Here is a 27,829-nt window from a genome sequence, read left to right as displayed (position 1 = left end):
AACAGAAAAGGCTATTAGAAATGAAGGACGTTTTATAATAATAAAAGGGTCAGTCTACCAGTAAATAATAACCATTATAAACACATATGGCTGCCACTGCTGTGCTCGCTCAGTGTGGACCTGGTTCCTCTTTTAACCTGAGGAGACTCTGGCGCTCATCATGGCCAACGAAAAGTCCAACAAAGGAGTTAAGACTGAGAACAACGATCATATTAATTTGAAGGTGGTGGGACAGGATGATTCTGTGGTGCAGTTTAAGATTAAGAGGCATACACCACTTAGTAAATTAATGAAAGCCTATTGTGAATGACAGGGATTGTCAATGAGGCAGATCAGCTTCCAATTTGACTGGTAACCAATCAATAAAATACACACAACTGTGCAGCTGGAAATGGAGGACGGAGGTACAATTGATGTGTTCCAACAGCAGACGGGAGTGTCTACTGAGAAGGTAGCCTACTTCTTTCCTCCAGAACTCTGTTCTTTACAGACCACGATGACATTCTCAGTTAGAAAACTGCAATTAGGTTCCACCACATCCTGACTACTGCAGTATAGTTTTCTCTATTCTTTCATTTCCCCCTTCTCCATTCCTTTATTATACATAAAGTAGCTGGTATATGTGCACAAGCACATTGCATTTTTTTAATTAAACAGCAAATGGTATATTTTGGTTGACATCAAGTGGAGACAGGATGGGGAAAAATACTGATTCTGTGAAAATACCCCCTTTCTCCATTAGCCGGGTGCCCACTCAGCTCTTATCTTTATATTCCAGTAAGTTATTTTGCTCTCACCGTTTTAACAACAAAAAAGCATAAAAATTCCTTCATACCTTGTTCAGTTGATGAATTTTAATGTTTTTCATATATCATTGTAAAACAAAAGATAATTTTATAACTTTTTGCATGTAGCTGTTACATGTAGGTCAATCTGGCTTTAGGCAGGGATAAATTACCTTAAAAAAAAGAATACTAATTAGTTTTCCCTTTGAGTCAAGCATCTTGTTGTTTAAATAAGCTTCTTGTTTAAAATGAAAATATATACACGTATATTTGCATCTAACAACAAAGCTGCAAAATATGTGAAACTGACAGAATTGAAAGAAGAAATAATGCAATAAAGGACTTGAACAACACTATAAAACAACTAGACCTAATAGACCTCCATAGAACACTGTACCCAAACATAGCCGAATACATATTCTTTTTAAGTCCCCATGGAACATTCTCCAGCACAGACTATATTTTATGTCATAACAAGTTTTAAGAAAGTTAAGGCCAGGTGCAGAGGCTCATGCCTGTAATCCCAGCACTTTGGGAGGCCGAGGTGAGTGGATCACCTGAGGTCAAGAGTTTGAGACCAGCCTGGCCAACATGGCCAGGAGGATTTACTGTCTCTACTAAAAATACAAAAATTAGCCAGGCATAGTGGCGCGTGCCTGTAGTACCAGCTACTTGGGATGCTGAGGCAGGAGAATAGCTTGAACCCAGGAAGTGGAGGTTGCAGTGAGCCGAGATCATGCCACTGCACTCCAGCCTGGGCAACAGAGTACGACTCCATCTCAGAAAAAAAAAAAAGAAAGTTAAAAGTATTAAAGTTGTATGTCATATAAAGTATGCTCTCTGACCACAAATGAATGAGGAAATATCTTGACATAAGTAAAAACAAAAATACATCATACCAAAATATAGGGGATGCAGCTAAAGCCATGCTCAGAGGCAAACTTATAGCTGTAAACACCTATATTAAGAATGAAGAAAGATTTCAAATGAAAATCCAACTACCTCCTACCTTAAAAACTAGAAAAAGAAGAGTAAAGCAAACCCAAAGAAAAGGGAACAAACTGTAAAGATTAGAAGCATATAAGTTTTAAAAAAAGAATAGAAAATGATAGAGAAAGTCGACAAAACTAAAAGTTCTATGAAAAAATAAAATTAACAAAACTTTAAGCTAGACTAACCAAGAAAATGAGGGAAAACTCAAATTACTACAATCAAGCATGAGAGTAGAGACATTACTACTGACCTTAGGTTCAAATTACTATAATCAGGAATTAAAGTAATGTGTTTGAAAACACCTCCATTTTGAGTTCAAAACTTTGGTGCTTCAACATCTTCTTCACTGCTCTAATTGTGAACCCACACCCACTGATGCTCTTTGAAAACAAACCCAACTGCTATACTCTATTCTCCTTTCTTCATGTGCTTGGCTTCCTTTCAAACCACCCAGTGAAATTCCCTGGTGCCAATAAATCTCAAACACACCCCAGATTACTCCAATAAAGATTTTGGCCCACAAGTGCTCTCTCACTCACTCTCTCTTTCTCTCTCTCTCTCTCTCTCCTCTCCACCCATTTTGTTGACCATACTAGTGGTTGTATTCCTGTGTAGCTCTGCCTCCTATGCAGTCACTCCCTCCCTGGGAGCCATGAGTGTAATAACCTTCTTCCTTTCAAGCCTGGTTCTCATTTCCTCCTGTGGTCACACCAGCTTTACCATACCATATTCAACATACACATTTAAACAAGTAGAAACATCATGCTAACCTTTCAAAAATAAAAAGGATTATAAAGAAATACTGTGAGTAATTGTATGCCAAGATTTTTGTATCCAGCAAAACTAAGCTTCATCAATGAAAGAAAGAACAGTCTTTTTCAGACAAACAAATGTTGAGAGAATTCAGCACTACCAAGCCAGCACTACAAGAACTGCTAAAAGGAGCTCGTAATCTTGAAACAAATACTGGAAACACATCAAAACAGAACCTCCTTAAAGTGTAAATCTCACAGGACCTATAAAACAAAAATTAAAAAATAAAAAACCCAAGGTATACAGGCAACAAATAGCAGGATGAATGGAATAATAGTACCTCACATTTCAATACTAATGTTGAATGTAAATGACCTAAATGCTCCACTTAAAAGATACAGAATTGCAGAAGGATTAAGAATTCACCAACCAAGTATTTGCTGCCTTCAAGAGATTCACCTAATATATAAAGACTCACATAAACTTAAGGTAAAGGGGTGGAAAAAGATATTCCATGTAAATGGGCACCAAAAGCAAGCAAGAGTAGCTATTCTTATATCAGACAAAACAATCTTTAAAGCAACAAAATTTTAAAAAGACAAAGAGGGACATTATATAATGTTAAAAGGCCTTGTCCAACAGGAAAATATCACAGTCCTACGTATATATGCACCTAACACTGGAGCTACCAAATTTATAAACAATTACTACTAGACCTAAGTAATTAGATAGACAGCAACACAATAATAGTCGAAGACTTCAATACTCCACTAACAGCACTAGAAAGGTCATCAAGACAGAGAGTCAACAAAGAAACAATAGATTTAAACTATGCCCTGGTACAAGTTAACTTAACAGATATTTACAGAACATTCTACCCCACAACCATAGAATATACATTCTATTCATCAGCACATGGAACTTTCTCAAAGATAGACCATATGATAGGCTACAAAACAAGTCTCAATAAATTTAATTGAAATTATATCAAGTACTGTCTCAGACCACACTGGAATAAAACTGTAAATCAACTCCAAAAAGAACCTTCAAAACCATGCAAATACATGGAAATTAAATAACCTGCTCCTGAATAATCATTAGGTCAACAATGAAATCAAGATAGAAATTAAGAAATTCTTTGAACTGAACAATATTAGTGACAAAACCTATCAAAACTTCAGGGATTCAGCAAAGGCAGTGCTAAGAGGAAAGTTCACAGTCTTAAACGCCTACATCAAAAAGTCTGAAGGAGCACAAATAGACAATCTAAGATCACACCTCAAGGAACTAGAGAACATGAACAAACCAAACCCAAACCCAGCAGAAGAAAGGAAATAACCAAGATCAGAGCAGAACTAAGTGAAATTGAAATGACAACAGCAACCAAATACAAAAGAGAAATGAAGCAAAAAGCTAGTTCTTTGAAAAGATAAATAAAATTGATAGACCATTAGCAAGATTAACCAAGAAAAGAAGAGAGAAGATCCAAATAAGCTCAATTAGAAATGAAACAGGAGATATTACAGCTGACACCTCAGAAATACAAAAGATCATTCATGGTTACTATGAACACCTTTACATGCATAAACTAGAAAACCTAGAGGAGATGGATAAATTCCTGGAAAGATACAACCCTCCTAGCTTAAATCAGGAAGAATTAGATACCCTGAACAGGCCAATAACAAATAGCAAGACTGAAATGGTAATTTGAAAAATTGACAACAAAAAACAGTCCAGGACCAGAAGGATTCGGAGCTGAATTCTACTAGATGTTCAAAGAAGAATTGGTATTAATCCTGTTGACACTATTCCACAAGATAGAGAAAGAGGAAATCCTCCCTAAATCATTCTATGAAGCCAGTAACACCCTAATACAAAACCAGGAAAGGATATAACCAAAAAGAAAACTGCAGACCAATATCCCTGATGAACATAAATGCAAAAATCCTTAACAAATTACTAAGTAACCAAATCCAGCAGCATATCAAAAAGATAATCCACCATGATCAAGTAGGTTTCATACCAAAGATGCAGGGATGGTTTAACATATGCAAGTCAATAAATGTGGTACACCACATAAACAGAATTAGAAACAAAAATCTCATGATCATCTCAATAGATGCAGAAAAAGTATCTGAAAAAATCCAGCATCCTTTATGATTTAAACCCTCAGCAAAATTGGCATAAAAGGGACATGCCTCAATGTAATAAAAGCCATCTGTGATAAACCCACAGCCAACATAATACTGAATGGGGAAAAGTTGAAAGCATTCCCTCTAAGAACTGGAACAAGACAAGGATGCCCACTCTCACCACTCCTCTTCAACATAGTCCTGGAAGTCCCAGCCAGAGCAATCAGACAAGAGAAAGAAATAAAGGGCACCCAAATCAGTAAAGAGGAAGTCAAACTGTCACTATTTGCTGAGGATATGATAATAAAACCCTAAAGACTCCTCCAAAAAGCTCCTAAAGCTGATAAATAAATTCAGCAAAGTTTCAGGATACAAAATTAATGTACACAAATCAGTAGCTCTGCTATACACCAACAGCAACCAAGCTGAGAATCAAATCAAGAACTCAACCCCTTTTACAATAGCTGCAAAAAACAATAAAATACTTAGGAACATACCTAACCAAGGAGGTGAAAGACCTCTACAAGGAAAACTACAAAACCCTGCTTAAAGAAATTATCAATGACACAAATGGAAACAAATCCCATGATCATGGATAAGTAGAATCAATATTGTAAAAATGACCATACTGCCAAAAGCAATCTACAAATTCAATGCAACTTCCACCAAAATACCACCATTATTCTTCACAGAACTTGAAAAAAATTCTAAAATTCATATAAAACCAGAAAAAGAGCCCATATAGCCAAAGCAAGACTAAACAAAAAGAACAAATCTGGGGGCATCACATTACCTGATTTCAAACTATACTATAAGGCCACAGTCACCAAAACAGCATGGTCCTGGTATAAAAATAGGCACATAGACCAATGGAACAGAATAGAGAACGCAGAAATGAACCCAAATACTTACAGCCAACTGATCTTTAATGAAGCAGACAAAAACATAAAGTGGGGAAAGGACACCCTATTCAACAAATGGTCCTGGAATAATTGGCTAGCCACATGTAGGAGAATGAAACTGGATCCTTATCTTTTGCCTTATACAAAAGTCAACTCAAGATGTATCAAGGACTTAAATCTAAGATGTGAAACCACAAAAATTCTAGAAGATAACATCAGAAAAACCTTTCTAGACATTGGCTTAGGCAAAGACTTCATAACTAAGAACCGAAAAGCAAATGCAACAAAAACAAAGATAAATCGATGAGACTTAATTAAACTAAAAAGCTTTTTTGGGCCAGGTGCGGTGGCTTACGCCTGTAATCCCAGCACTTTGGGAGGCCGAGGAGGGCAAATCACAAGGTCAGGAGATTGAGACCATCCTGGCTAACACGGTGAAACCCTGTCTCCACTAAAAAATACAAAAAAATTAGCGGGGCGTGGTGGCAGGTGCCTGTAGTCCCAGCTACTTGGGAGGCTGAGGCAGGAGAATGGCGTGAACCTGGGAGGCAGAGTTTGCAGTGAGCCGAGATCGTGCCACTGCACTGCAGCCTGCGTGACAGAGCCAGACTCCGTCTCAAAAAAAAAAAAAAAAAAAAAAAAAAAAAAAAAAAAAAAAAAAAAAAAAAGCTTTTTTGCAGGGCAAAAGGAACAGTCAGCAGAGTAAATAGACAACCCACAGAGTGGGAGAAAATCTTCACAATCTATACATCTGACAAAGGACTAATATCCAGACTGTACAATGAACTCAAACGAATCAGTAAGAAAAAAACAAACAATGACATCAAAAAGTGGGCTAAGGACATGAACAGACAATTTTCAAAAGCATATAAACAAATGGCCAACAAACATATGATAAAATGCTCAGCATCACTAATGATCAGGGAAATGCAAATCAAGACCATAATGCCATACCACCTTACTCCCAGCAAGAATGACTATTATCAGAAAATCAAAAAATAATAGATGTTGGCATGGATGTGGTGAAAAGGGAACACTTCTACACTGCTGGTGGGAATGTAAACTAGTACAACCACTATGGAAAACAGTGTGGAGATTCCTTAAAGAACTAAAAGTAGATCTACCATTTGATCCAGCAATCTCACACACATGTTTACAGCAGCACACTTCACAATTGCAAAAACGTGGAGCCAGCCCAAACTCCCATCAGTCAATGAGTGGATAAAGAAACTGTGGTACGTATATATGATGGAATACTACTCAGCCACAAAAGGGAATGAATTAATGACATTTGCAGCAACCTGGATGGGATTGGAGACTGTTATTCTAAGTGAAATAACTCAGGAATAGAAAACCAAACATCGTATGTTCTCACTTATAAGTGGGAGCTCAGCTATGAAGATGCAAAAGCATAAGAATGATACAATGGATTTTAGAGACTTGAAAAAAAGGGTGGGAGTGGGATGAGGGGTAAAAGACTACACATTGGGTACAGTGTATACTGCTCAGGTGGTGGGTGCACCAAAATCTCACAAATCACCACTAAAGAACTTACTCATGTAACAAAAAACCACCTATGCCCCAAAAACCTATGGAAATAAAAAATTTAAAAATAAATAAAGTTGAAGTAATAATTTTTTTAAAAGTGGGCAAAGGAGATAAACAGACACTTCTCCAAAGAAGACATACATGTGGCCAACAAACATGAAACAAAGCTCAACACCGCTGATCATTAGAGAAATGCAAATCAAAACCACAATGAGATACTATCTCACACCAGTCAGAATGGTAATTATTAAAAAGTCAAGAAACAACAGATGCTGGCGAGGTTGCAAAGAAATAGGAACACTTACACTGTTGGTGGAAATGTAAATCATTTCAATCATTGTGGAAGACGATGTGATGACTCTTCAAAAATCTAGAACCAGAAATATCATTTGACCCAGCAATGCCATTACTGAATATATATCCAAAGGAATATAAATTATTCTAGCATAAAGACACACATGCATGTCTATGTTCACCGCAGCACTATTCACAGTAACAAAGACATGGAATCAACCAAAATGCCCATCAATGATAAACTGGATAAAGAAAACGTGGCACATATACATCATGGAATACTATGCAGCCATAAAAACGAATGAAATCATGTCCTTTTCAGGGACATGAATGGAGCTGGAAGCCATTATCCTCAGCAAACTAACACAGGAACAGAAAACCAAACACTGCATTTTCTCACTTATAAGTGGAAGCTGAACAATGAGAACACATGGACATAGGGAGGGAAACAACACACACCAGGGCCTGTCGGTAGAGGGTCAGGGAGAGGGAGAGCATCAGGAAAAATAGCTAATGCATGTTGGGTATAATACCTAGTTGATGGGTTGATGGATGCAGCAAGCCACCATGGCACACGTTTACCTATGTAACAAACCTCCACATCCTGCACATGCACCCCAGAACTTAAAATTTTAAAATGTTTTAAAATTTTTTTAAAAAAAATTTGATCCCTGTGTTGGAGTTGGGGCCTAATGGGAGGTGTTTGGGTCATGAGGGCAGATCCCTCATCAGTGGCTCGGCACCATCATCACAGTAATGAGTGAGTTCTTGCCCTATTAGTTCCCGTGAAAGCCTGCTATTAAAATGAGTCTGACATGTCCTCCTTCCCTTTCTCTCTCTGGCTTCTTCTCTCACCACTTCCACCAGGAGTGCAAGTGCACATGCTGGAGTGCATGTGCACATGCTGGCTTCCCTTCCCCTTCCACCAGGAGTGCAAGCAACCTGAAGCCCTCACCAGAAGCAAATGCTGGTTCCAGCTTCTTGCACAGCCTGCAGAACTGTGAGCCAAATAAACCTCTTTCTGTATAAGAAAATAAAAATCAATTGTGCTTCTATACACTAACAGTGAACAATCTCAAAATTAAATTAGGAAAATAGTTTCATTTTAATAGCACCAAAAAAAGAGTAAAATACTTTGGAATAAAATTAATCAAAAAAAATACAAGACTTGTACACTGAAAGCTACAAAATATTTCTAAAATAAACTAAAGATCTAAATAAATTGAAAGATATTCTGTGATCATGCCTTGAAAGAGTTAACATTATTAACATGACAATATTCCCAAATTCATGTACAGATTTTATCCCTGTCAAAATCCTAGCCGCCTTTTTTTATAGAAACTGACCATCTGATTCTAAAATTCATATGGAAATACAATTACAATATCCCCAGTATAAGCAAAACAATGTTTAAAAATAACACAGTTGGAGGACTCACACTTCCTGATTTCAAAACCTATTACAGGGCTGTGCATGGTGGCTCATGCCTGTAATTCCAGCACCATGGCAGGCTGAGGCAGGCAGATCGCTCGAGCCCAGGAGTTTGAGACCAGTCTGGGCAAAATGGTGAAACCCCATCTCTACAAAAAGTACAAAAAATTACCCAGGCATAGTGATGCATGTACCTGTAGTCCCAGCTACTCAGGAGGCTAAGGTGGGAAAATCAACTGAGCTCAGGTATTCAAGGCTGCAGTGAGCAGTGATCACACCACCACACTCCAGCCTAGATGAAAGAGCGCAACCCTGTCTCAAAAAAAAAAAAAAAAAAAAACTATTACAAAGCTACAGTAAGCAAGACTGCATGGTCCTAGCATAGGGATAGACATGTAGATCTATGGGATAGAACCAAGAATCCAGAAACTAAGCCTCACATTTATGATTGATTGATTTTTCACAAGGGTTCGAAGACAATTAAATGGAGAAAGAATAGTCTCTTCAATAAATGGTACTAGGAAAACTGTATATATACATACAAAAGAATACATTTTGACCCTACCTTACAACACATACAAAAACTAACTCAAGATGGACCAAAGTCCTAAATATAGAGCTAAAACTACAAAACTCTTAGAAGAAAACATAGGTGCAATTCTTTGTGACCTTAGATTAGACAATAGTTTCTTAGATATGACACCAAAAGCATAAGCAACAAAAGAAAAATAGGTAAGGTAAACTTCATCAAAGTTAAAAATTTGTGCACCAAAGGACACTATCAAGAAAGTGAAAAGGGAATCCACAAAATGGTAGAAAGTATTTTTCATTCTATATCTGACAAGGATCTGTATCCAAAATACAAAAAGAAATTTTACAACAAAAAGACAGATAACCTAATTTTAAAACAGGCAAGGGGTATGAATAGATATTTCTCCAAAGATATAAATATGGTCAATAAGCACATAAAAGATCATTAGCTATCAGGAAATGCAAATCACAACCACAATGAGATACCACTTCACACTCCCTAGGCTATAACCAAAAAAACAGATAATAACAAGGATGTGTAAAATCAAAATTCTCATATTGGTAGGAGTGTGAAAACAGTTTGCAAGTTTATCAAAATATTAAACATGGAGTTATCACATTATTTAGAAATTCTATTCTTAGGAATACACCCAAGAGAAAGAAAATGTATGTCCACACAAAAACTTGCACACAAGTGTTGATAGGAGCATTATTCGTAATAGCCAAAATCAATCTAAATGGCCATAAAGTGATGAATGGATGAAAAATATGGTATATCCATGCAATCAAATACTGTTTGGCAATAAAACAGAATTGTATTGACACAGCCAACTACAGGATGAATCTTTAAAACATCATAGTAAGTAAAAGAAGCCAGTCACAAAAGATCACATATTATGTGATTGTTCATATAGGAAATATCCAGAATGCGTAAATCTATAGAGATAGGAAACGGTTACCTAGGTGTTAGGTGAGAAGGGAGGGTGAGGAGTGACTGCTAATGTGTACAGTAACTTGGGGGGAGTAAAACCATTCTGAACTTAGATTTGGGGGCTGGTTGCACAATTCTGTGAATATCCTTAAAATCAAAGACTTGTACACTTTAAATGGGTGGACTTTACAGTCTATGAATTATATCTTAATAAAGACATTTCAGAAAAGATTGCCTTTAAAAACGTGTCTTTTGCTAGATTCATTCTAGAGTCATTGTGCATGTGGTTTAGGATGCTATGAAGACTTCCTTCAAACCCTCAGAGGAACAGTGAGAGGATTAAAGAAAACAAAGAGAGAAATGGAGGTGAGATGGGGGGGAAAGGAGAGAAGGAAGTGGGAAGACGGGGGGGGGGGGGGGCGGGGGGGGCTGGGGAAAGCCAAGGTAGATTGGTAAGTTACTTTAAGATAACAATTGTTTTCCATAAATTCACATGACAATAGTTACTATAGACAGCACACTGCCCTTGGCATTATCTACACTGCAGGAAAACAACACAATGTTTTTTGCTGTAGGGTTGCCAAATAAAACATAGGATGCCTAGTTAAATTTGAATTCTGCATAAACAACAAATAAATGTTTAGCATAGGCATGCCCAAAATATGGCATGGGACAGACTTACAATAAAAATATATTTGTTATCTGAAATTCACATTTAACTGGGTGGCCTGTATTTTATTTGCTATACCTGGCAAAGTTGGGCAAGTTTGAATAACTGGGGGCTGTAGGGTGGTTTCTAGTTGCCTGATACCTGGCCCTGGGTGATTTAGGGCAGGTGGAAAAATGGCTTGGTGTATGAAAGTTTGATAAGGGGGCAGTTGGGTTGGTTGGTTTGCACAGGAAAGTCATGCTCTGGGGCCAAGCCTCTGTTACTTGTAAAAAATAGCTACTCCTGGGAAAGGCAGTCTCTTCCTTGGTCTGTAAGATTTTTAAGATATCGAACATCATAAGATACAGAAAATTGAAAACATGATTAATACACTGAGTCTCCAGTTCCTTAAAAACTTAAAAGTAGAACTACCATATGATCTAGCAAACCTAGTTCTGGGTACGTATCCAAAAAAAATTGAAATCGGAATCTTGAAGAGATACTTGCACTTCTGTGCTCATTGCAGCATTATTCACAAGAGTCAAAATGTAGAAACAACATAAATGTTCATTAATGGATAATTAGATCAAGAAAGTATGGCATATGGATGCAATGGAATATTATTCAGCCTTTAAGAAGGAAATCCTGCCACTTGCAACAAGATGAATGAAGCTTGAAGACATTATACTAAGTGAAATAAACCAGTCACAGAAGGACAAATACTGCATGATTCCATTTGCATGACATATCTAAAATAGTCAAACTTACAGAAGCAGAGAGTAGAATGGTGGCTGCTAAAGCTATGGGAAGGGAAAAAGAGGAATTGTGGACTAAGGGGTATAAAGTTTTAGTTATACAGGATGAGTAAGTCCTGGAGCTCTAAGGTACACCACTGTACCTATTGTTAACAGTACTTAAAAAGGTGGTTAAGAGAAATGATCTCAGGCTGTGTCCTTACCACAAAAGGGGAGGTGGGGGCAGGAAGAAACTTTAGAGGTGATAGATATTTTTATTACTTTGATTGTAGTGATGGCTTCCAAAGTGTATGCATATATTCAGACCCATCAAATAGTACACATCAAATATATACAGTTTTTTGTATATCAATCACACCTCAATAAAGCTATTTTTCAAATATGCTGGGCCTCAAGAAAAGAGTCGGCTACTGGACTCTGGAGGAAGAATAATCACCAGAATCCTAGAAAAAGGAATAGGTTATTCAAGCAAGCCTGCCATAACAGCATTATTACAAGCACTTTGGGAGGAAGAGTGAAGACAGTGGCGTTGGGGGAAGTCAGGCGTGTCCCAGCTGAGAAAGTGAGCCTGGAGACGGAACAGCAAGACATGGGTACGTGAAACAGGGCAAGCACTTAGGAGATTACCTGAACAAGTGTCTAGATAAAGTCAAAGACGGCTTCTAGGAAGAGGAGGAACTGGGACCAGGGAGACACCGTCAGGACTGGGACATGAGAGATGGCAGAGGAACAGTTACACACACACGGGCAGCATCACAGCCTTTCCATCTCTGCAGCACTCTGACTTTCAGCGGCTCTTGCACAGTAGGCAGAGCCTGATCCCATCGTGTTCCACGTGTTCGGATCAGCAGGACTGCTGGGAACAGTTGTGCAGATTGTACAAAGCACGGTGCTGAGGACCACTGCTCACATCACGGGGCACTGTCTGCAGCCTGGCACTGTCTGACGTACAATGATGCAAATCAGAGAACCCAGTGTGGGCTTCAATTACAGTTAGTGACCAAGAAAAGATCAGCAATGGGAGTATAAGCCAGTGAAAACTCTCTGGAAGAAAACATAGCAATAGGTGAACAAAAATGTTAAACCTTTGGAGCCAGCAATTCCTCTGCCTCTGGGAATTTAGCTGCACAAAATAACCACGGACATGCACAAAGAGTTGGTACAAAGGACAGTCGTGGCTCAGTGCTCCTTGTAAGAAACAACCTTCATATCCAAAATCTGGGGATTGGTTAAAATCATTCTAAATGTTTCAGATAGAGGACATGCATTACAAGAAATTGGTTTCCAGCAAGTCCATCTCTAGGTAATTTATCAGGGAATGGTGAGGCAACCCAAGGCTAGCAACAGCAGGCAAAGCCTGCAGTTCCATGGTAGTGGGCTTTTCTGGGAGACCAGGAGGTGGGGCAGAATCAGACCTCAGAGCAGGTGCCACTGCCTGTGCCAAGGTGAGGGAGAATAACACCTTGCAGCCTGCCTTCCTCCTGCCCTCCAGTCTTACCCCGTGTCTCCCAGTGGCCTAACCAGGGTGGAGATCAATGCTAAAGGCATCCTGGAAACTGTGGTCCCCATGACACAGAGCGGATTAGAAGGGTGGGAAGAAGGTGAGTGCAGATGGAGAACCGTGTAAGAGGATTGCATTTATATATAGTGTGCACGTGGCCAGAGATAATAAGCAAAATATGCCTCTCTCTGGCTGTTGAGATTATACATGGAATCATATTCTTGTCTATGTTTACCAAGTTATTTACATAAACAAGTGCAGTGGATGCAGGGAGTGCCGGCCAGCATCCATCCCAGCTGATGGAGATGTTCACTGCTGGGATGCCAGATTGAGTTGCTCTTCAAACTCTCTGCCCTTGGCTGGAGACGGCCACCAGCCCAATGCCATGCCCGATGTTTGAAGGAAAATTAAGGCCTGCCTTCACCCCATTTCACGGTAACTCCAAAGGCCATCCCAGACCAAGAGCTGCCTTTAGAATCAGGGAAGGCAACCAGTACTGCCAGGAGTGGGGCGAGTGCAGGTGGGAACACTCCAGAGGGTGCTGGATCCAGGAAGCAGAGTGTGTTTGTTGTGATAGAAATGATTTCCCATGGCAAGGGACAAACACCAAACGTGGCAAGGGACAAACACCAAACGATATCATACTGTCCACCAGTGGTCACTGATGTTCTAAAAGCAGCTTTTGCTACATGAGGCTATTGTTCCAGGTACCAGGCTCTGGTGATCTTCCCCTCCCCTCCCCGCTCTGACCTAAGGTTGGTAACAGCTCTTTCCATTGCTGCCCCGTTTAATCACCCCAGAACTTTGTAAACAGTCCCATTATCAAATCCCTCTCACATCATCCTGCTTCCACTCTGTCACCTCTTTCCTGTGGGAAACCTGACTGATGCAGCAGCCCACACCACCCCCTCGGCACGGGCTTTCAGTGAACTTCCAAATTAGTGGGCATGGGCGTGGGAGGAGCCAGCAACAGGACCAGCCTTGTGCTGTCATTCACCGATCTCCCTTCTCACTCATCCTGAAGTTCTAGCCATCTTTTTTCATTTTGCAGGAGCTTCATGCCCTGAAGTCCCAGTGATTACAAAGAAACGTCTTTGTAGTGGGATTGATTGGAAGTCATTAATCCAGTTTTGTGTAAGAGAATACCAATAACACCATATAAAGCATTACTTTTAATTAACAAAAGCAATTAGCACTAATTTAAAAGCTCTCACATTTGTCAAAGAGCCCATTTCACCTTAATTGCTAGGTGTGTTAAATAGGCAATTAAAAACAAATTAAAATGAAGACCATAGATAACAGGGGGCAGGCAAACACATCTGTGACAACGAGCAGTCAGAAATGCCTGTTCAAAATGCAAAGCTGCACTTCACAGCCATGATACCGACCCCTGTCCTGGGATGCTCAAGAAGACACTATCATAGATATGTATTAAGGGATTCTTTCAAAAAACAAAGTAAGCAAACTTGAATTCTGGCACAGAAAGGTAGAATTCTTTCTGGAATTTCACACAAACCTCACTTGAGTACTCCATGTCTCCTTTGCAAGTTCTACGAGGAATATGGAAACCATTCTGCCCTCCAGCTGCTTAGAGAGACGCTGTCGTGTAAGACGCTGATTTAAGTGCTCAAGTAGATGGAAAAGATGTTAAATGTAGTAAACACACTCAGGAAAAGAGCTCATTAGAGGGTGTCATAATCAGACAGGGTTTAATGAGAGAAGTAGAATTTAAGTCAGACCTTGAAATATGAGTCGGAAATATTTTAAATAAGAAAGAAAAAACCAGAGCATTCAAATGATATCATACCATCTACCCAGTGGTCACTGATTTTCTAAAAGCAGCTTTTAGGCAAGAAGAACAGCCTAAAAAAGGCTCAGAGGTTGGAACTGAAACCAACTGGTCTTAGATGCATTCTATGTACTTACTAACTGCTAAGATGTGTTGTACATATATTTGTAAGATGTGTTGGTTTGAAGTATGTCTTTTGGAGTGAGTTGTGCCCTAGGAGACCAAGTGAATATTTTTCAACGGGGCAAGTTATATGATAATCCTGGCATGCCACCCCAATGACTTAGTGATAGGCTGGCTGTTCTGTGAGCAGCAATAAGAAGAGAATTCTCTAATTCTCCAAGAGTCATCTGGCTGCCAGAGGACAAGGTGGCGGTCAGCATTTAACTCTAGCCCTAATGCAAATATATGACCTTCTGTAAGTTACTTCTTCTCAAGGTAGTTCTGTCCATGGGAGGTGGGAGTGACACATTATCAGCTTAACAAGGACATGAAGGTATGAACACGTAAAGTTCTTTCGAGGCCTCACACAAGTGAATTAATAGATATTCAGTATTATTGAGTTGCTATAACCTCACTGACAGGAGGACAAAGTTTGGAGACATTATATGCTATTTCAGTGGTTGGTTTACTGAAAGCGAAAGCATTCAAGACTTCATTACTTTGAAAGCATTCATATTACAAAAGGTCTTGAGTTGATGTCACCATCCCACGTGAAAAATTTCTACCCTCGGGGATTTCTGAATTTTTCAAGACCATTGCAATTAAAAGCAAATGTAAGGCACAGTCATTTGTTTGGGAGAAGGTAGGAGTGGTGTGGGGATGAATAATAAAATGGTAGGTATCTCAAGATTCAAAGTCCAGCTTTAACAATTTCTAACTCCAAATGATGGAACAAAGTCAACGCATTGCCAGATCGCTTATAATCCTGAGGCAAACTCAGTGTCCCAGGTGCATGGAAGAGGGAGCCGTACACAAATCCCAAAAAGCTGCCAAGCTCTGATCCCAGAAAATATACGTGTGTGTGTGTGTGTGTGTGTGTGTGTGTGTGTGTGTGTGTGTGTGTGTGTGTGTAATATCACATTCCAAGCTCAGGAGTATCTTATAGAGGTTGACATAAAGGACTTGCTAGATGATGGTACCAACCCCAAAAGGACATGTGGAAATCTTAGAGTATTGCTGTGGAGCGAATGCGTGGGGAAAACTTGATGTTAGGAGAGAGAGGGGCAGAGATGCCTAACGCTTTGAAATACACAGAGTAGACCAACCCAATGAGAGTCGTCTTACCCAAAATGCGATAGCATCCCACCGACAAACACTAGGATGGCCTTGCAGCCACTCCCACTTAACTCAGCCAAGTAGTCTTCTGGCCAAATGCTCTTCTTCCTGCTTGCTTGGACCTCAGTGAAGAGTGAAGACAGAAGCTTTATCATCCAAGAAAGAGGACAGACAAGGAGGCCGCCTGATGGGTGTTGTTTTACTCACAATACCAGTTGTGACAAGTTTCTCTTAGCAGAGTTTCAGGAAACATAGGAAATATTATCAGAATTTTACACAACCCTTTTTAATCTAAGCCCAATCATCACACAAAACTCAGATCAGAGTTCCAAATCAATTGTTCCCAAACTGTACAGACTGTATTTAGGAGTCTGATGGCTAAAGGATAAATGGTTCCCTTTTGAGATCATGAAACCATTCTAAAAGTGACTCTGGCGATGCTTGCACATATTTGTGAATATCCTAAAACCCATTGAATGTTATGCCTTTAATGGAGAAACTGGGGAATGTGTGAAATATATCTCAATAAAGCTGCTTTTACAGTGGAGGGAAATTTAAGACATTTCCCCCAAAAAGAAAGTTAATGAGTTTGTTTTAAAATAGATTTTAAAAAAGGAATTGTGAACAAAAAACTACATTAATGCTGACTTTTATGTCCACTCATGTGGCCATCTTTTTTTTTTTTTTTTTGAGACTGAGTCTCACTTTTGTCACCCAGGCTGGAGTGCTCACTGCAACCTCCATCTCCCGGTTCAAGTGATTCTCCTGCCTCAGCCTCCCGAGTAGCTGAGATTACAGGTGCACACCACCACGCCCAGCTAATTTTGTATTTTAGTAGAGATCGGGTTTTACCATGTTGGCCATGCTGGTCTTGCACTCCTGACCTCAGGTAATGCACCCACCTTGGCCTCCCAAAGTGCTGGGATTACAGGTGTGAGCCACCATGCCCGGCCCATGTGGCTCTCTTAACTGGTGCTCTTTATTTCTCTGTGTGGACTCGAGTTACTGTTAGTGTCCTTTTCTTTCAGCCTGAAGGACTCCCATTAGTATTTCTTGAAGGGCGGGTCTGATTAACTTGTGTGGAATTATATATTAATAACTATGTCTTTTAGCTATACAATGTTTGGAAATAATTGAAATAATCTATGGGGCTAGTTAAATAAATTATATACAACCATACTATGTGTTATTTTTTATTTCTGGGTTTTAAAAAATGTTATTGAAGTGGTATACATTTATGGTGTATAGTGTGATGTTTTGATATATATATACATAGTAAACTGATTACTATAGTCAAGCTAATTAACATAATCATCTCTTCACATAATGACCACGTGTGTGTGTGTGTGTGTGTGTAGTGAGAACACAAGTTCTACTCTTAGCAAATTTTATTTATACAGTACAGTATTATTAAATATAGTTGGAAAGCATTTTCATATCACACAAATGTAGATAGTGGGGTGTGGGAAAATAGGACCTTTCCTACTTCCACTGTTTTGAGCAGCTCTTTGAAGCATTTGTATTTTCCTTTCTAAGGTTTTTTTGCATTAAAACACCAAAAGGAAATTGATCCTGACTGGAATACTAGTATTGTGGCTTTTGGAAACTGGCATGTGCTCTACATGTATCCTAAGCATTCTCTCTCATTTCCCACTTTCTTCTTTGAATGATTATATCCCCTCTGGGCGACCATGTATGTTTCTTCCAATCAGCAAGTGTTCCATTTGTGTTAACTCTTTTTCTCTATCCTTCCCAGCAGCCAGCATTCCTGTCTTCAAAGAGTTTACAGAAAGGTTATGGAGATAATGCTAATACACAAAGCCAGTGGAAAACAATCGTTCTGGTATCCAGGTATTTCTGCTAGAATCATGAGCCTTACTGTCCCTGATGTAGCCAAGGAGCCTCCTCCCATGTAGTATTCTTTGGAGCACTGGGAGGATATGAGTTCTATCATCCAGACTGAATAAACAAGGAAGTCACAGAGTTCAGCTTAGTTGGAGGTGCTGCCTCCATCCACCAGGTTTACTCTGGTTAAGTTACAGCTCAGCACCTTTGGTGACCGCTTTGTTGTCATTTAACAAGCCTATCACGTTAAATTAGGAGTGAGTTTTTTCTATATGAATCACTCCAGTCAGCTAACTCACTATGACGAGAACAAAATTCTCCCAGAATCTGAGAGTGAGAGTCCACTAAAATGAAGAGACATCTCCTCTCTGCAAGACGAAAGGGGAAGGCTTCCACAGGAGCAGCACTCTGTGATCTCAGAGCACCCTAGCGCTTCACTGGGAAGTGACACCAACAGGCCAGGGCATATTCCTGAAAATCTGGGGAGCAAAGCGGGGGATCCTGTTCCATCAACTGGCCAGAAAGTGTTTATTTAGCATCTACTAAGCCTTAAGGCAGACTGTACTGTGGGGAATGCAAGCAGGAAAAGATATGGTCCCAGTTGGAGATAAGAGAATAATTCCAATAACAAAAACAATAATAAGATCTTGACCAACATTCTTCCATACATTCCTTCACTCCGTACAACTTCATGATGTAACAGAGAGAAAGACTCAGGTTAGGCCATATGACCAAGCATGCAGAGCAGGTCAAGGGTGAAGCCAGAACTCAAACCAATGTCTTCTGACACCAGATGCCAAACTCTTCCCACAATAAAAATCTACCTTGTCTGTCTGGAAAAGACTACAAAAGCAGGAAGCCTAAGACCCATGATCAAAGAGCCCACAACAAAACCCAGACATAAAAGCTGGTTGCTCATGCCTCAACCTTCCTGAAGAGGGTTTCCCCACCACCAGGTGACAAACGCTTCTCTGCTGCCCCCTATCTGTTAAAGACCAATCTACACGCCGCTTCCTAAGTGCCCATCCTCTTTCCCATCAAATATTCCTCATCTGGACAGGCGTAGTGGCTCATTCTTGTAATCCCAGCATTTTAGGAGGCTGAGGTGGGAAGATCACCTGAGGTCAGGAGTTCAAGACCAGCCTGGCCAACATGGCAAAACGCCGTCTCTACTAAAAATACAAAAATTAGCTGGGCACAGTGCCGCACGCCCATAATCCCAGCTACTTGGGGGGCTGAAGCAGGAGAATCGGCTTGAGCCAGGAGGCAGAGGTTGCAGTGAGCTGAGATCGTACCACTGCACTCCAGCCTGGGTGATAGAGTGAGACTCCATCTCAAAAAATATATATTTCTCATATATATTTTTATATATAAAATATATATACATATATGTATGTGTGTATATATGTACATATATACACACATACATATATATACACACACATATATATATAGCTGGAGGGTGAAGCTAACCTGACAGCCCACTAACACTGCTGATAACCAAGTTGGAATTTCACAGAAACAAGGCCTACATATCATGTGCCCTTGTATCCTCCTTGCCATGTCCAGCGCCTAGTACAGCGCCTCAAGTCTAAGATATTACATCTTAAAACAAAGGAAGGTCGTCCACTGGACAATGGCAGCTGCTACAGACACCACGTTTGCCTCGACTCAATGTCCAGGGGAGGTATTTTTGGAATTCTGGAGGGTGGATGAGAAAGCTATTTAGTGAAGGGCATGCTTTGGCCCAACTTTCTGTATGTCATGTGAGTCTGAGTCTGACTATGTGTATGGCCCAATCACCAACTGCATTTGACCTTAGCAGCTCCTTTCCCATCTCTCAAAAGTGCCAGAGTCTTTTTTTTTCTTTTTTTTTGAGGCGGACTCTCGCTCTCTCGCCCAGGCTGGAGTGCAATGGCGCAATCTCGGCTCACTGCAAGCTCCACCTCCTGGGTTCACACCATTCTCCTGCCTCAGCCTCCCAAGTAGCTGGGACTACAGGCACCCACCACCACGCCCGGCTAATTTTTTGTATTTTTAGTAGAGACGGGGTTTCACCGCGTTAGCCAGGATGGTCTCAGTCTCCTGACCTTGTGATCCGCCCGCCTTGGCCTCCCAAAGTGCTGGGATTACAGGCATGAGCAGAGTCCTTTTTTTAGCCTTTTAAAAGTTACTTTAAAGTACACACATCAGACTCTTGAGACTTGAAGCTGGAACTCTCCAGCTGCCGCAAGGACAGGATTTTTACTGCCTGGTCTAACTCTTATCAGGCAGCATCAGGATATGGTGTGTCTGACACTCACCGACGCCAATGCCATCCCTCAGGCAGCTTGAAAGGTGAGCCTTGGCCTCTCTCAGGTTCCCTGCACCTCCTCTGTCCCCTGGATCCGGACTGCTTACCTGTCTTAGCTAACACCTCAGCCTAATGACACTGAGGGCAGGTGCATCCTGCACCTCATCCCTCCTTCCTGTTCAATGCCCTCCTCAGAGGGGCCAGGGTTTTGGCCAGAACCAGTGCATCTTCCCAGCCACCAGCAGAACACACGGAGTCTCTAACCATCTTTCACGTCCACAATGCAAGTGAAACGCCACATCACAGGATCTGACCTTCCTTGTGGCAGCCGAAGAGGCAGCTGATACCCCAAGAGGCAGGGCAGGTCAATATCACGAGGCCAAGGGCAGACAGGGCACAGAAACTTGCTCTCCCTTCTCCCAAACTGACTATTGCAAAGCATGGGGTTTCTTCCATGTGGCCAAGCAGGGGCACATGCACAGTGACCCAGTGTGTCTCCCAGCAGCTCCAAGGAAAGCAGGGCCAATGCCCCCAAATGGACCTGGACTTCTTCCCCACCCCTGCTCTCTGCCCTGGGATAGCACAGCCTGTAGCACTTGCAGATCAAACCTTGCCTGAAGCTCTGCTGTCTTGAAACCAGCTGTCACCTGGTTTTCTCCTCTGACCATTAAATGAAACCCAACAGCCTCCCTCCCGAGCACCGGATGTGTAGGGCATATGCTGGTGTGAGCTGGAGAGAGTTCACATCCAGACAGACCTCAGCTAGATGCGGGCTTTGCCACTAACCAGCTGTGCAACCATAAACAAGGTACTTCCTCTCTGAATTTTCTCTAGCAGGAACTTCACAAAAATCTTGCAAGGTGATTAAACAGAAATTGGCCCACTTGACAGATAAATACTAAAACAAAGTTGAGTAGCTTTCCCAAGTTCACACAGTGAGCGGCTGTGTTACAAATCTTCCTCCTGGCTGGGCGCAGCAGCTCACGCCTGTAATCCCAGCAGTTTGGGAGGCTGAGGTGGGCGGATCACCTGAGGTCAGGAGTTGAAGACCAGCCTGGCCAACATGGAGAAACCCCGTCTCTACTAAAAATACAAAAATTTGCCAGGCGTGGTGGTGGGCACCTGTAATCCCAGCTACTCAGGAGGCTGAGGCAGGAGAATCACTTGAACCCAGGAGGCGGAGGTTGCAGTGGGCCGAGATTGCACCACTGCACTCCAGCCTGGGTGATACAGCGAGACTTCGTCTCAAAAAAAAAAAAAGGAAACCTGCCTCTCATTTATTTCTCCACAAATGTTTGCATTTTATTTGATATACTCAACAATTACTACAACCAGCTACAATGTTTTACTCTCCTTTATTTGAAAAAAATATTAATATGCACACTCGAGTTCTCTCTATGACGCTAAAGCAACCACTTTAAAAGTCATTATTTCGTGAAACAAGGATGTGGCATCATGGAGACCAAAATAAAAGTTTCATAAACTAGTTTAGTAAATTGAGTGTCACACACTGTATACATCCACACTGCCAAAAAAATCATTTGCTGACTGTGAAATTTTCGCCAGCCGTATGCTCACATCAAAAGTAAATCCTGTAGGCTGCTGCAGCATTTTTAATGTGTTTCAGGGGACCAGCATCTCAAAGCACTGCTGAGAGCCACAGCCCGTATCCTCCACTGTCACGCACAGCCTCGGCACTCCAGCTGACATTGTGTTAGTCCGTACCCAGGCGGCGTCCACAGAGGCATCTGCATAAGTCTGGATGCCAAGAACAACCGTGGGATGTACAACCCACACTCGTGGGAATCCCATTCCTGACAGTGCTGGAAAACAGTTTCCTATAGGAAGCCTTGACTATTAAGCTATAAAATACAACACTGACAGTGTTGTGGATAGAGCGTCAGCTGCCCATATACACTTGCTCCAACGCTGCCATCTGTGCCCACCGTGCACTATGGGGTCCTCAAAGTCTTCTCGGCGAGTCTCTTTGAGTTGCTGTGAAGTCCCAAGGCTGCCACTAAAACAGCAGGGAGGTAGGAAGTGTCAGCACAAAGTCTGAGGTGGAAAAGCAACCTTTTGAAGTCACTGCCAGGATCCCTGAGCCACAGGAGAAGTCCTACCTACCAAGGAGTCCCTTGGGCCACGGAGGATGGGATGACGTGGACCCCAGCAATGTCTCCAGGTACCAGGAGGGTAAGATGCCAAGACTGATGGGTAGATCAAGGTCTACTTATTCCAGAATCCCACCACAGCCCTGCTCTATTTTCTGTTTACATGTGCTATGTGCAAGAAAGGGCCCAAATTCCATGTTGGTGTTACTGCTGGACAACTTTCCATGACCCACCCTTTCTCTGAGCACACACTCATTGGCAGCCTCCTGTGGGCAAGCACTGTTCTAGACACAGAGGACAGAGCCATAAGGAGCAGAGTCTGTGCCTTCAAGGGCTTTTGCTTTACTGGGGAAGCCAAAACAAGCAATAACAAAGACATCATCATTAAAGCATTGTACTACAGAGTGTGATCAAGGCAATTCAGAAAACAGGGAGATAGGACTGCGAGTCAAGGGAAGAGGCACGCTATTTTTGATGTGGAGGGTAAGGTGAGGCCTTTCAAAGGTGGGATGTCACTTGGTTAGACCTGGAGGAGAAGAATGAAGGAAAGGGTGTTCTGCACCCAGAACGAACAGGGGCATGTGCTGGCTGAGGCTGTGTTTTCAGTTTCATATTCAGGGTTCTGGGGCAGAACACCTCGGCAGGTCTATAATAGAAAGTGGGGCCGGGCACAGTGGCGCACACCTGTAATCCCAGCACTTTAGAAAGCCAAGGCAAGTGGATCACTTGAGCCCAGGAGTTTGAGACCAGCCTGGGCAACATAGCAAGATCCCATCTCTACATAAAGTACAAAAAATTAGCCAGGCATGGTGGCAGGCGCCTATAGTCCCAGCTACTCGGGAGGCTGAGGTGGAAGGATCGCTTGAGCCTGGAAGGCAGAGGTTGCAGTGAGCAAATTTGTGCCACTGCACTCCAGCCTGGGCAACAGAGCTAGACCCTATCTCAAAAAAATTTTAAAAAAATACTTAAAAGATAAACTGTGCTGATGTGACTGGAGCCTGGAGGGGTCGGTTTGAGTGTTAGACACCGTGGGAGGGAGCGCTGGGGTGGCCACGTGGGGCCTGCAGGATGCTAAACAGATTTCATTCCGTGAGCGGGGCAGCCAGGGGAGGTGTTTAAGTAGGGGCATGTCATGCTCTCAGTGACTACTGAGAAGAAGGTAGGAGCTCACTTATTTTATATCTACTGCCTATCTGAAGCTGAGAATACACCATCCTCCTGCTCCCCAGCAAATTCATGGTTTGTCTAAAATCGTTAGCTCAAGATTCGGGAAGAGCTAAATAGCAGGGGAGTTTCCCATGAGGAGACTAAATGGGATGCGGTATAATGCCACAGCCTGCATCCCGAGCTCTCTTTATTGAAGCAATATCATGGGCAGCTCAAGGGACCCCAGCTTCATTACTCTGCACAGCTGTGCCCAGCTCTATCCTAAACATACACCTATTTGGAAGGATACTAGATATACAAAGAGCCAGAGAAAATAATGTGTGAACTTTAGAAAAGCTAAGGTTTCCTGCTCAGTGCATGATAATGTTTTCAAAACAGCCTGCCCAGCAAGAAGTCAGCAGGGTGGGAGTGGAGGAGAACATCAGAGCATAGGTCTTTTATTTCCAGCCATCCCATCCCACCCTGATCCTATGTCTACTTACAGGTTATGGGGGAAACGCACATTATTGAGACTTTGTTGAATTTCTTAAATCCTGAAAATATTGCCTAAAATGGTTACAAGATGACAAAATACCTTTTGTTAAAAGTTTACATTCAGAAGATGTGCAAACAGCCAATAACACATGAAAAGATGTTCGACACCATTAGTCATTAGAGAAATGCAAATCAAAGTCACACTGAGATGCCGCCTCATACCCACTGGGATGGCAATAATAAAAAAAAATCAGAAAATAACAGTGTTGGAAAGAATCTGGGGAAACTGGAGCCCTCAGACGTTGCTGGTGGAAGTGTGAAGCGGTGCGGCTGCTGTGGAAAACAGTTTGGCAGTTCCTCAAAAAGCTAACCATACAATTGTCATATGAACCAGTAATTCCACTCCTAATATGTACCCCAAAGAACTGAACACAGGGACTCAAAAAATATGTGAGTGTGCATGCTGCACTCTTCACAATGGTCAAAGAGTGGAGGCAACCCGAATATTTATCAGTGCATGAGTGGATGAACAAACTGTTTATATTCATGCAATGGACTATTACTCAGCCAAAAAAGAAATAAAATTCTGATACAGGCCACAGCGAAAGACCAATATTATATGATTCCATTTATATGAAATATCCAGAACGGATCAATCACAGGGACAGAAAGCAAATTGGCATTTCCCGGGAGCTAGCAGGTTGTGGAGATGGGGGTAGCTGACACAGGATTTTATTTTGGGGTGAGGAAAGTGTTTTGGAACTACATAGCACTGGTGGTTGCACAACATTTGAATGTACTAAATGCCAGTGAATTCTACACTTAAAGGGGTTAATTTTATGCTGCATAAATTTCACCTCAATAAAAAACAGCCATGTTCAGCCAACACTTTCTGAAATATAAATCCCCCCAGCTCAGCTGTCCACATCCCACTGTGCTTAACTTCCCTCCACCAAAAGGGTTCCAATGTTCCCCAGCAGCCTCTGGTCTCCCCTCCCTCCCCCATGATAGACTGCCATGGGAGTGATGGAGCCAGGAGAAAGGAAGAGGTCGTATATTATGAGTTTCTGTTCTAGCGTTTTTTCTTTTGAGATGGAGTCTCACTCTGTCACCCAGGCTGGAGTGCAGGGGCGCAATCTCGGCTCACTGCAACATCTGTCTCCTGGGTCAAGTGATTCTCCTGTCTCAGCCTCCCAAGTAGCTGGGATTACAGGCACACACCACCACACCCAGCTAATTTTTGTATTTTTAGGGCCAGGATTCACATAGGGGAATCTTTGAGGCCAAAATACTGAAAGTGTAAGTAGTGTGATCTTAGTCACCGAATACACTTGAATTTGAACTAGTTCATATCTCTGGGTGTAAAGAATAATACATCCCTTCTTATCTAACTTCTAGAGCTTTGTGATAAGCAACTGCAATTTTATAAGTGAAAGAGTTCTGAATAGAATAAAGCATTGTAATAAGATTTCTTAAGTTATTAACTTTTATGCATAATATCTCCTTTTCCTACCTGCAGTTAGGATGTTTAAAGAGTGAGACATGTTTGGAAATTAAATATTCTGATATCAAATTGCCATACACATTCAATACAAATGTACCAGAAAAAGACAAATAAATATCTTATTTCCCACTCATAATTACTGGATACTGATGAAATTTATCCTCGAAGATTGAGAAGGCACTTTGTGGTCGGCATTTATATCCCCAACCCTCAAGCAGCAGATGCAAATAAAGCCAATGGGGATTTGGACTAACAGGATGCCAGATACTGATGTGCTTAGAGACACGCTGGCTTATAGGAAAGGACAAATAATGGAACGAATGGGCCGATGCAACATAAAGCTGACTTCTGGCATAAATGTGTGTGTTTCAGGGACTTGGATAAGAGCCACAGCTGCTCACTGGCTGGCCGGGTGGCTCTGAATCATTCTCTTCCTGGTTCTTATCAGCAAGAGGAGGGTGGTGCCACCCAGCTGGAGAAGGCTGCAGGAGAGATCTATTCAAGAAGATGAAAGCGAAGTTCTGCTCAATGTATGTGAATGTCTTGAGAGGAGATTTGCACAACAGGGAGAGAACGGGGGACTGAATGAGTGATCAGTACCCAGAATACTAAGGAAAGAACAAGAGGAGAAGGGGGCAGTAGGAGAACAAGAGGAGAATGCGGCAGTGGTGGGGGTGGGGGGACAGGAGGAGGGGGGAAAAAAGGAAAAGAGAGAGGAGGGGAAGGGAGAGTGGAGATGAGGGGAAGGGAGAGCGGGAGGAAGGGAAGGGAAGAGGAAGGGAGGGGAGGGCAGGAAAAGGAAGGGGAGAGAAGGAAAGGAGGAAAAGGAAGGAGAGAGGGAGGGGATAGGGAGGGGGGAAAGAAGGGAGGAACAAAGGAGGGAAGTAACGAAAGAAGCTATGCTATATCAAAAAGAAAAGAAACCGTAGTATGCTACAGAGCCCAGCTCTAATGAGATTTACATAGTCATAGTAATATAAATACCAACATGTGATTTAACTAAAATTATACTAATAGCATGTTGGGAAGATAGAAACAGAACAAATGTGTATATAGAGTAGTGGAGAAATTGGGTGAAAAAAAGGCTAAATCCTCAGCTTTCTTAATGGGAAAACAAGATAATGCCTAAAGCTGAAACATTTAGAAAGCAGAAATATAAGCATGATAATTGGAGTTATAGATGTAAATACCAATAAAATATGCTGGAAGAGTTCAAAGTGATAGCTTCTGGGGAGAATACTGGAGGAGGAGAAATATTCTTTTTCATAACTGGCTTTGTAAAATAATTTCACTCTTTAAAACATATATGTGTATCTCTTTGTTCAAAAGTAAAAACTACATTTTAAAAGTGCAATGGATGGCATGAATCTTGTAGATCAGGAAAGTTAAGAGTCGTAATTTTAGAGGCTTCCCACTTTACACCCTCTGCACCCAGGGAGTAGGAATTGAGCCCAGGGTAGGAATTGAGCGCTATCCCTCACAGCATGCTGCTATAGTAAGATCATCGTGGACTGGGGTAGGCTTGAAGTCGGGCCAGAAGTCAAGTCCAAGTTGGGCTGATGACTTGCCAAGTGAACTTTAAGCAAGTTGCAACCTCCAAGTTCCAACTTAATCAGAAAATGGAGGGTGCTACCTAGTTCACAGTTCCGCTTGGTGTCAGGGGACTCCATGAAAACATGGGAATGTGCCCCACAGTCTGTACTCACCTTTCCTGTTAAGGACTTTGTCTGGATTCTTGGAGAACAAATCCAAAAATACTCAGCTGGAGACCTTATCTGAGCCCAGAGTTCCTTAAACAGCCAAGGGTGCTGCAGGAAGAGGAGCAATCATTGGCCAGTAGGGGAGGGGCATTTGTGCACCCTCCCAGTCACACACGCTTGACTTGCTATAGCTGGGCTTAGAAACAGAGACCACGACAGCACGAAGAGGCTCAGCCCCCTAGGGAGCCATTGTCTCCTTTTCATGGCTCCAGTGTACAATTGACTAAGATCAATCTCAAACCTCACTAAACAAGTGAATTCTTTTTATGCAAACAATTTGTCTTATGTTTAGGTAGGAACGTACCTCCCCCTGGTGTCTCATGCTCGAAGACATACTGTACTCATCTTAGATCAAGAGTCACAATGTCCAAGTCTTGATATCTTAGTCGAAGACAGGCACTGA

General features: G+C 41.6%; 2 protein-coding genes across 2 annotated transcripts in view; one reads left to right on the top strand and one right to left on the bottom strand.

Moving 5' to 3' along the window:
* The window catches only part of ACTR3B (actin related protein 3B), a 1,003,497-nt gene that overhangs the window by 619,142 nt on the left and 356,526 nt on the right, over positions 1–27,829 (bottom strand). The gene's annotated exons all lie outside the window — the stretch shown is intronic.
* LOC100591513 (small ubiquitin-related modifier 2) lies at positions 161–27,829 on the top strand. The gene is made up of 3 exons (XM_030826373.1): positions 161–306; positions 379–451; positions 27,719–27,829. Exons 1-3 carry the CDS (start codon positions 161–163, stop codon positions 27,827–27,829), a joined length of 330 nt encoding a protein of 109 aa, XP_030682233.1.

Source organism: Nomascus leucogenys, chromosome 13 (assembly GCF_006542625.1).
Source record: "Nomascus leucogenys isolate Asia chromosome 13, Asia_NLE_v1, whole genome shotgun sequence".
NCBI lineage: Eukaryota > Metazoa > Chordata > Mammalia > Primates > Hylobatidae > Nomascus > Nomascus leucogenys.
This window is presented reverse-complemented; position numbering and strand designations above follow the sequence as displayed.

What these genes read in the sequence shown, in the direction of transcription:
- LOC100591513 (XM_030826373.1), top strand. Translation starts at nt 161, where the DNA reads ATGGCCAACGAAAAGTCCAACAAAGGAGTTAAGACTGAGAACAACGAT. An exon ending in TTAATGAAAGCCTATTGTGA is followed by an intron (nt 307 to 378) that starts ATGACAGGGATT and finishes AATACACACAAC; the next exon opens with TGTGCAGCTGGAAATGGAGG. An exon ending in CGGGAGTGTCTACTGAGAAG is followed by an intron (nt 452 to 27,718) that starts GTAGCCTACTTC and finishes TCTTATGTTTAG; the next exon opens with GTAGGAACGTACCTCCCCCT.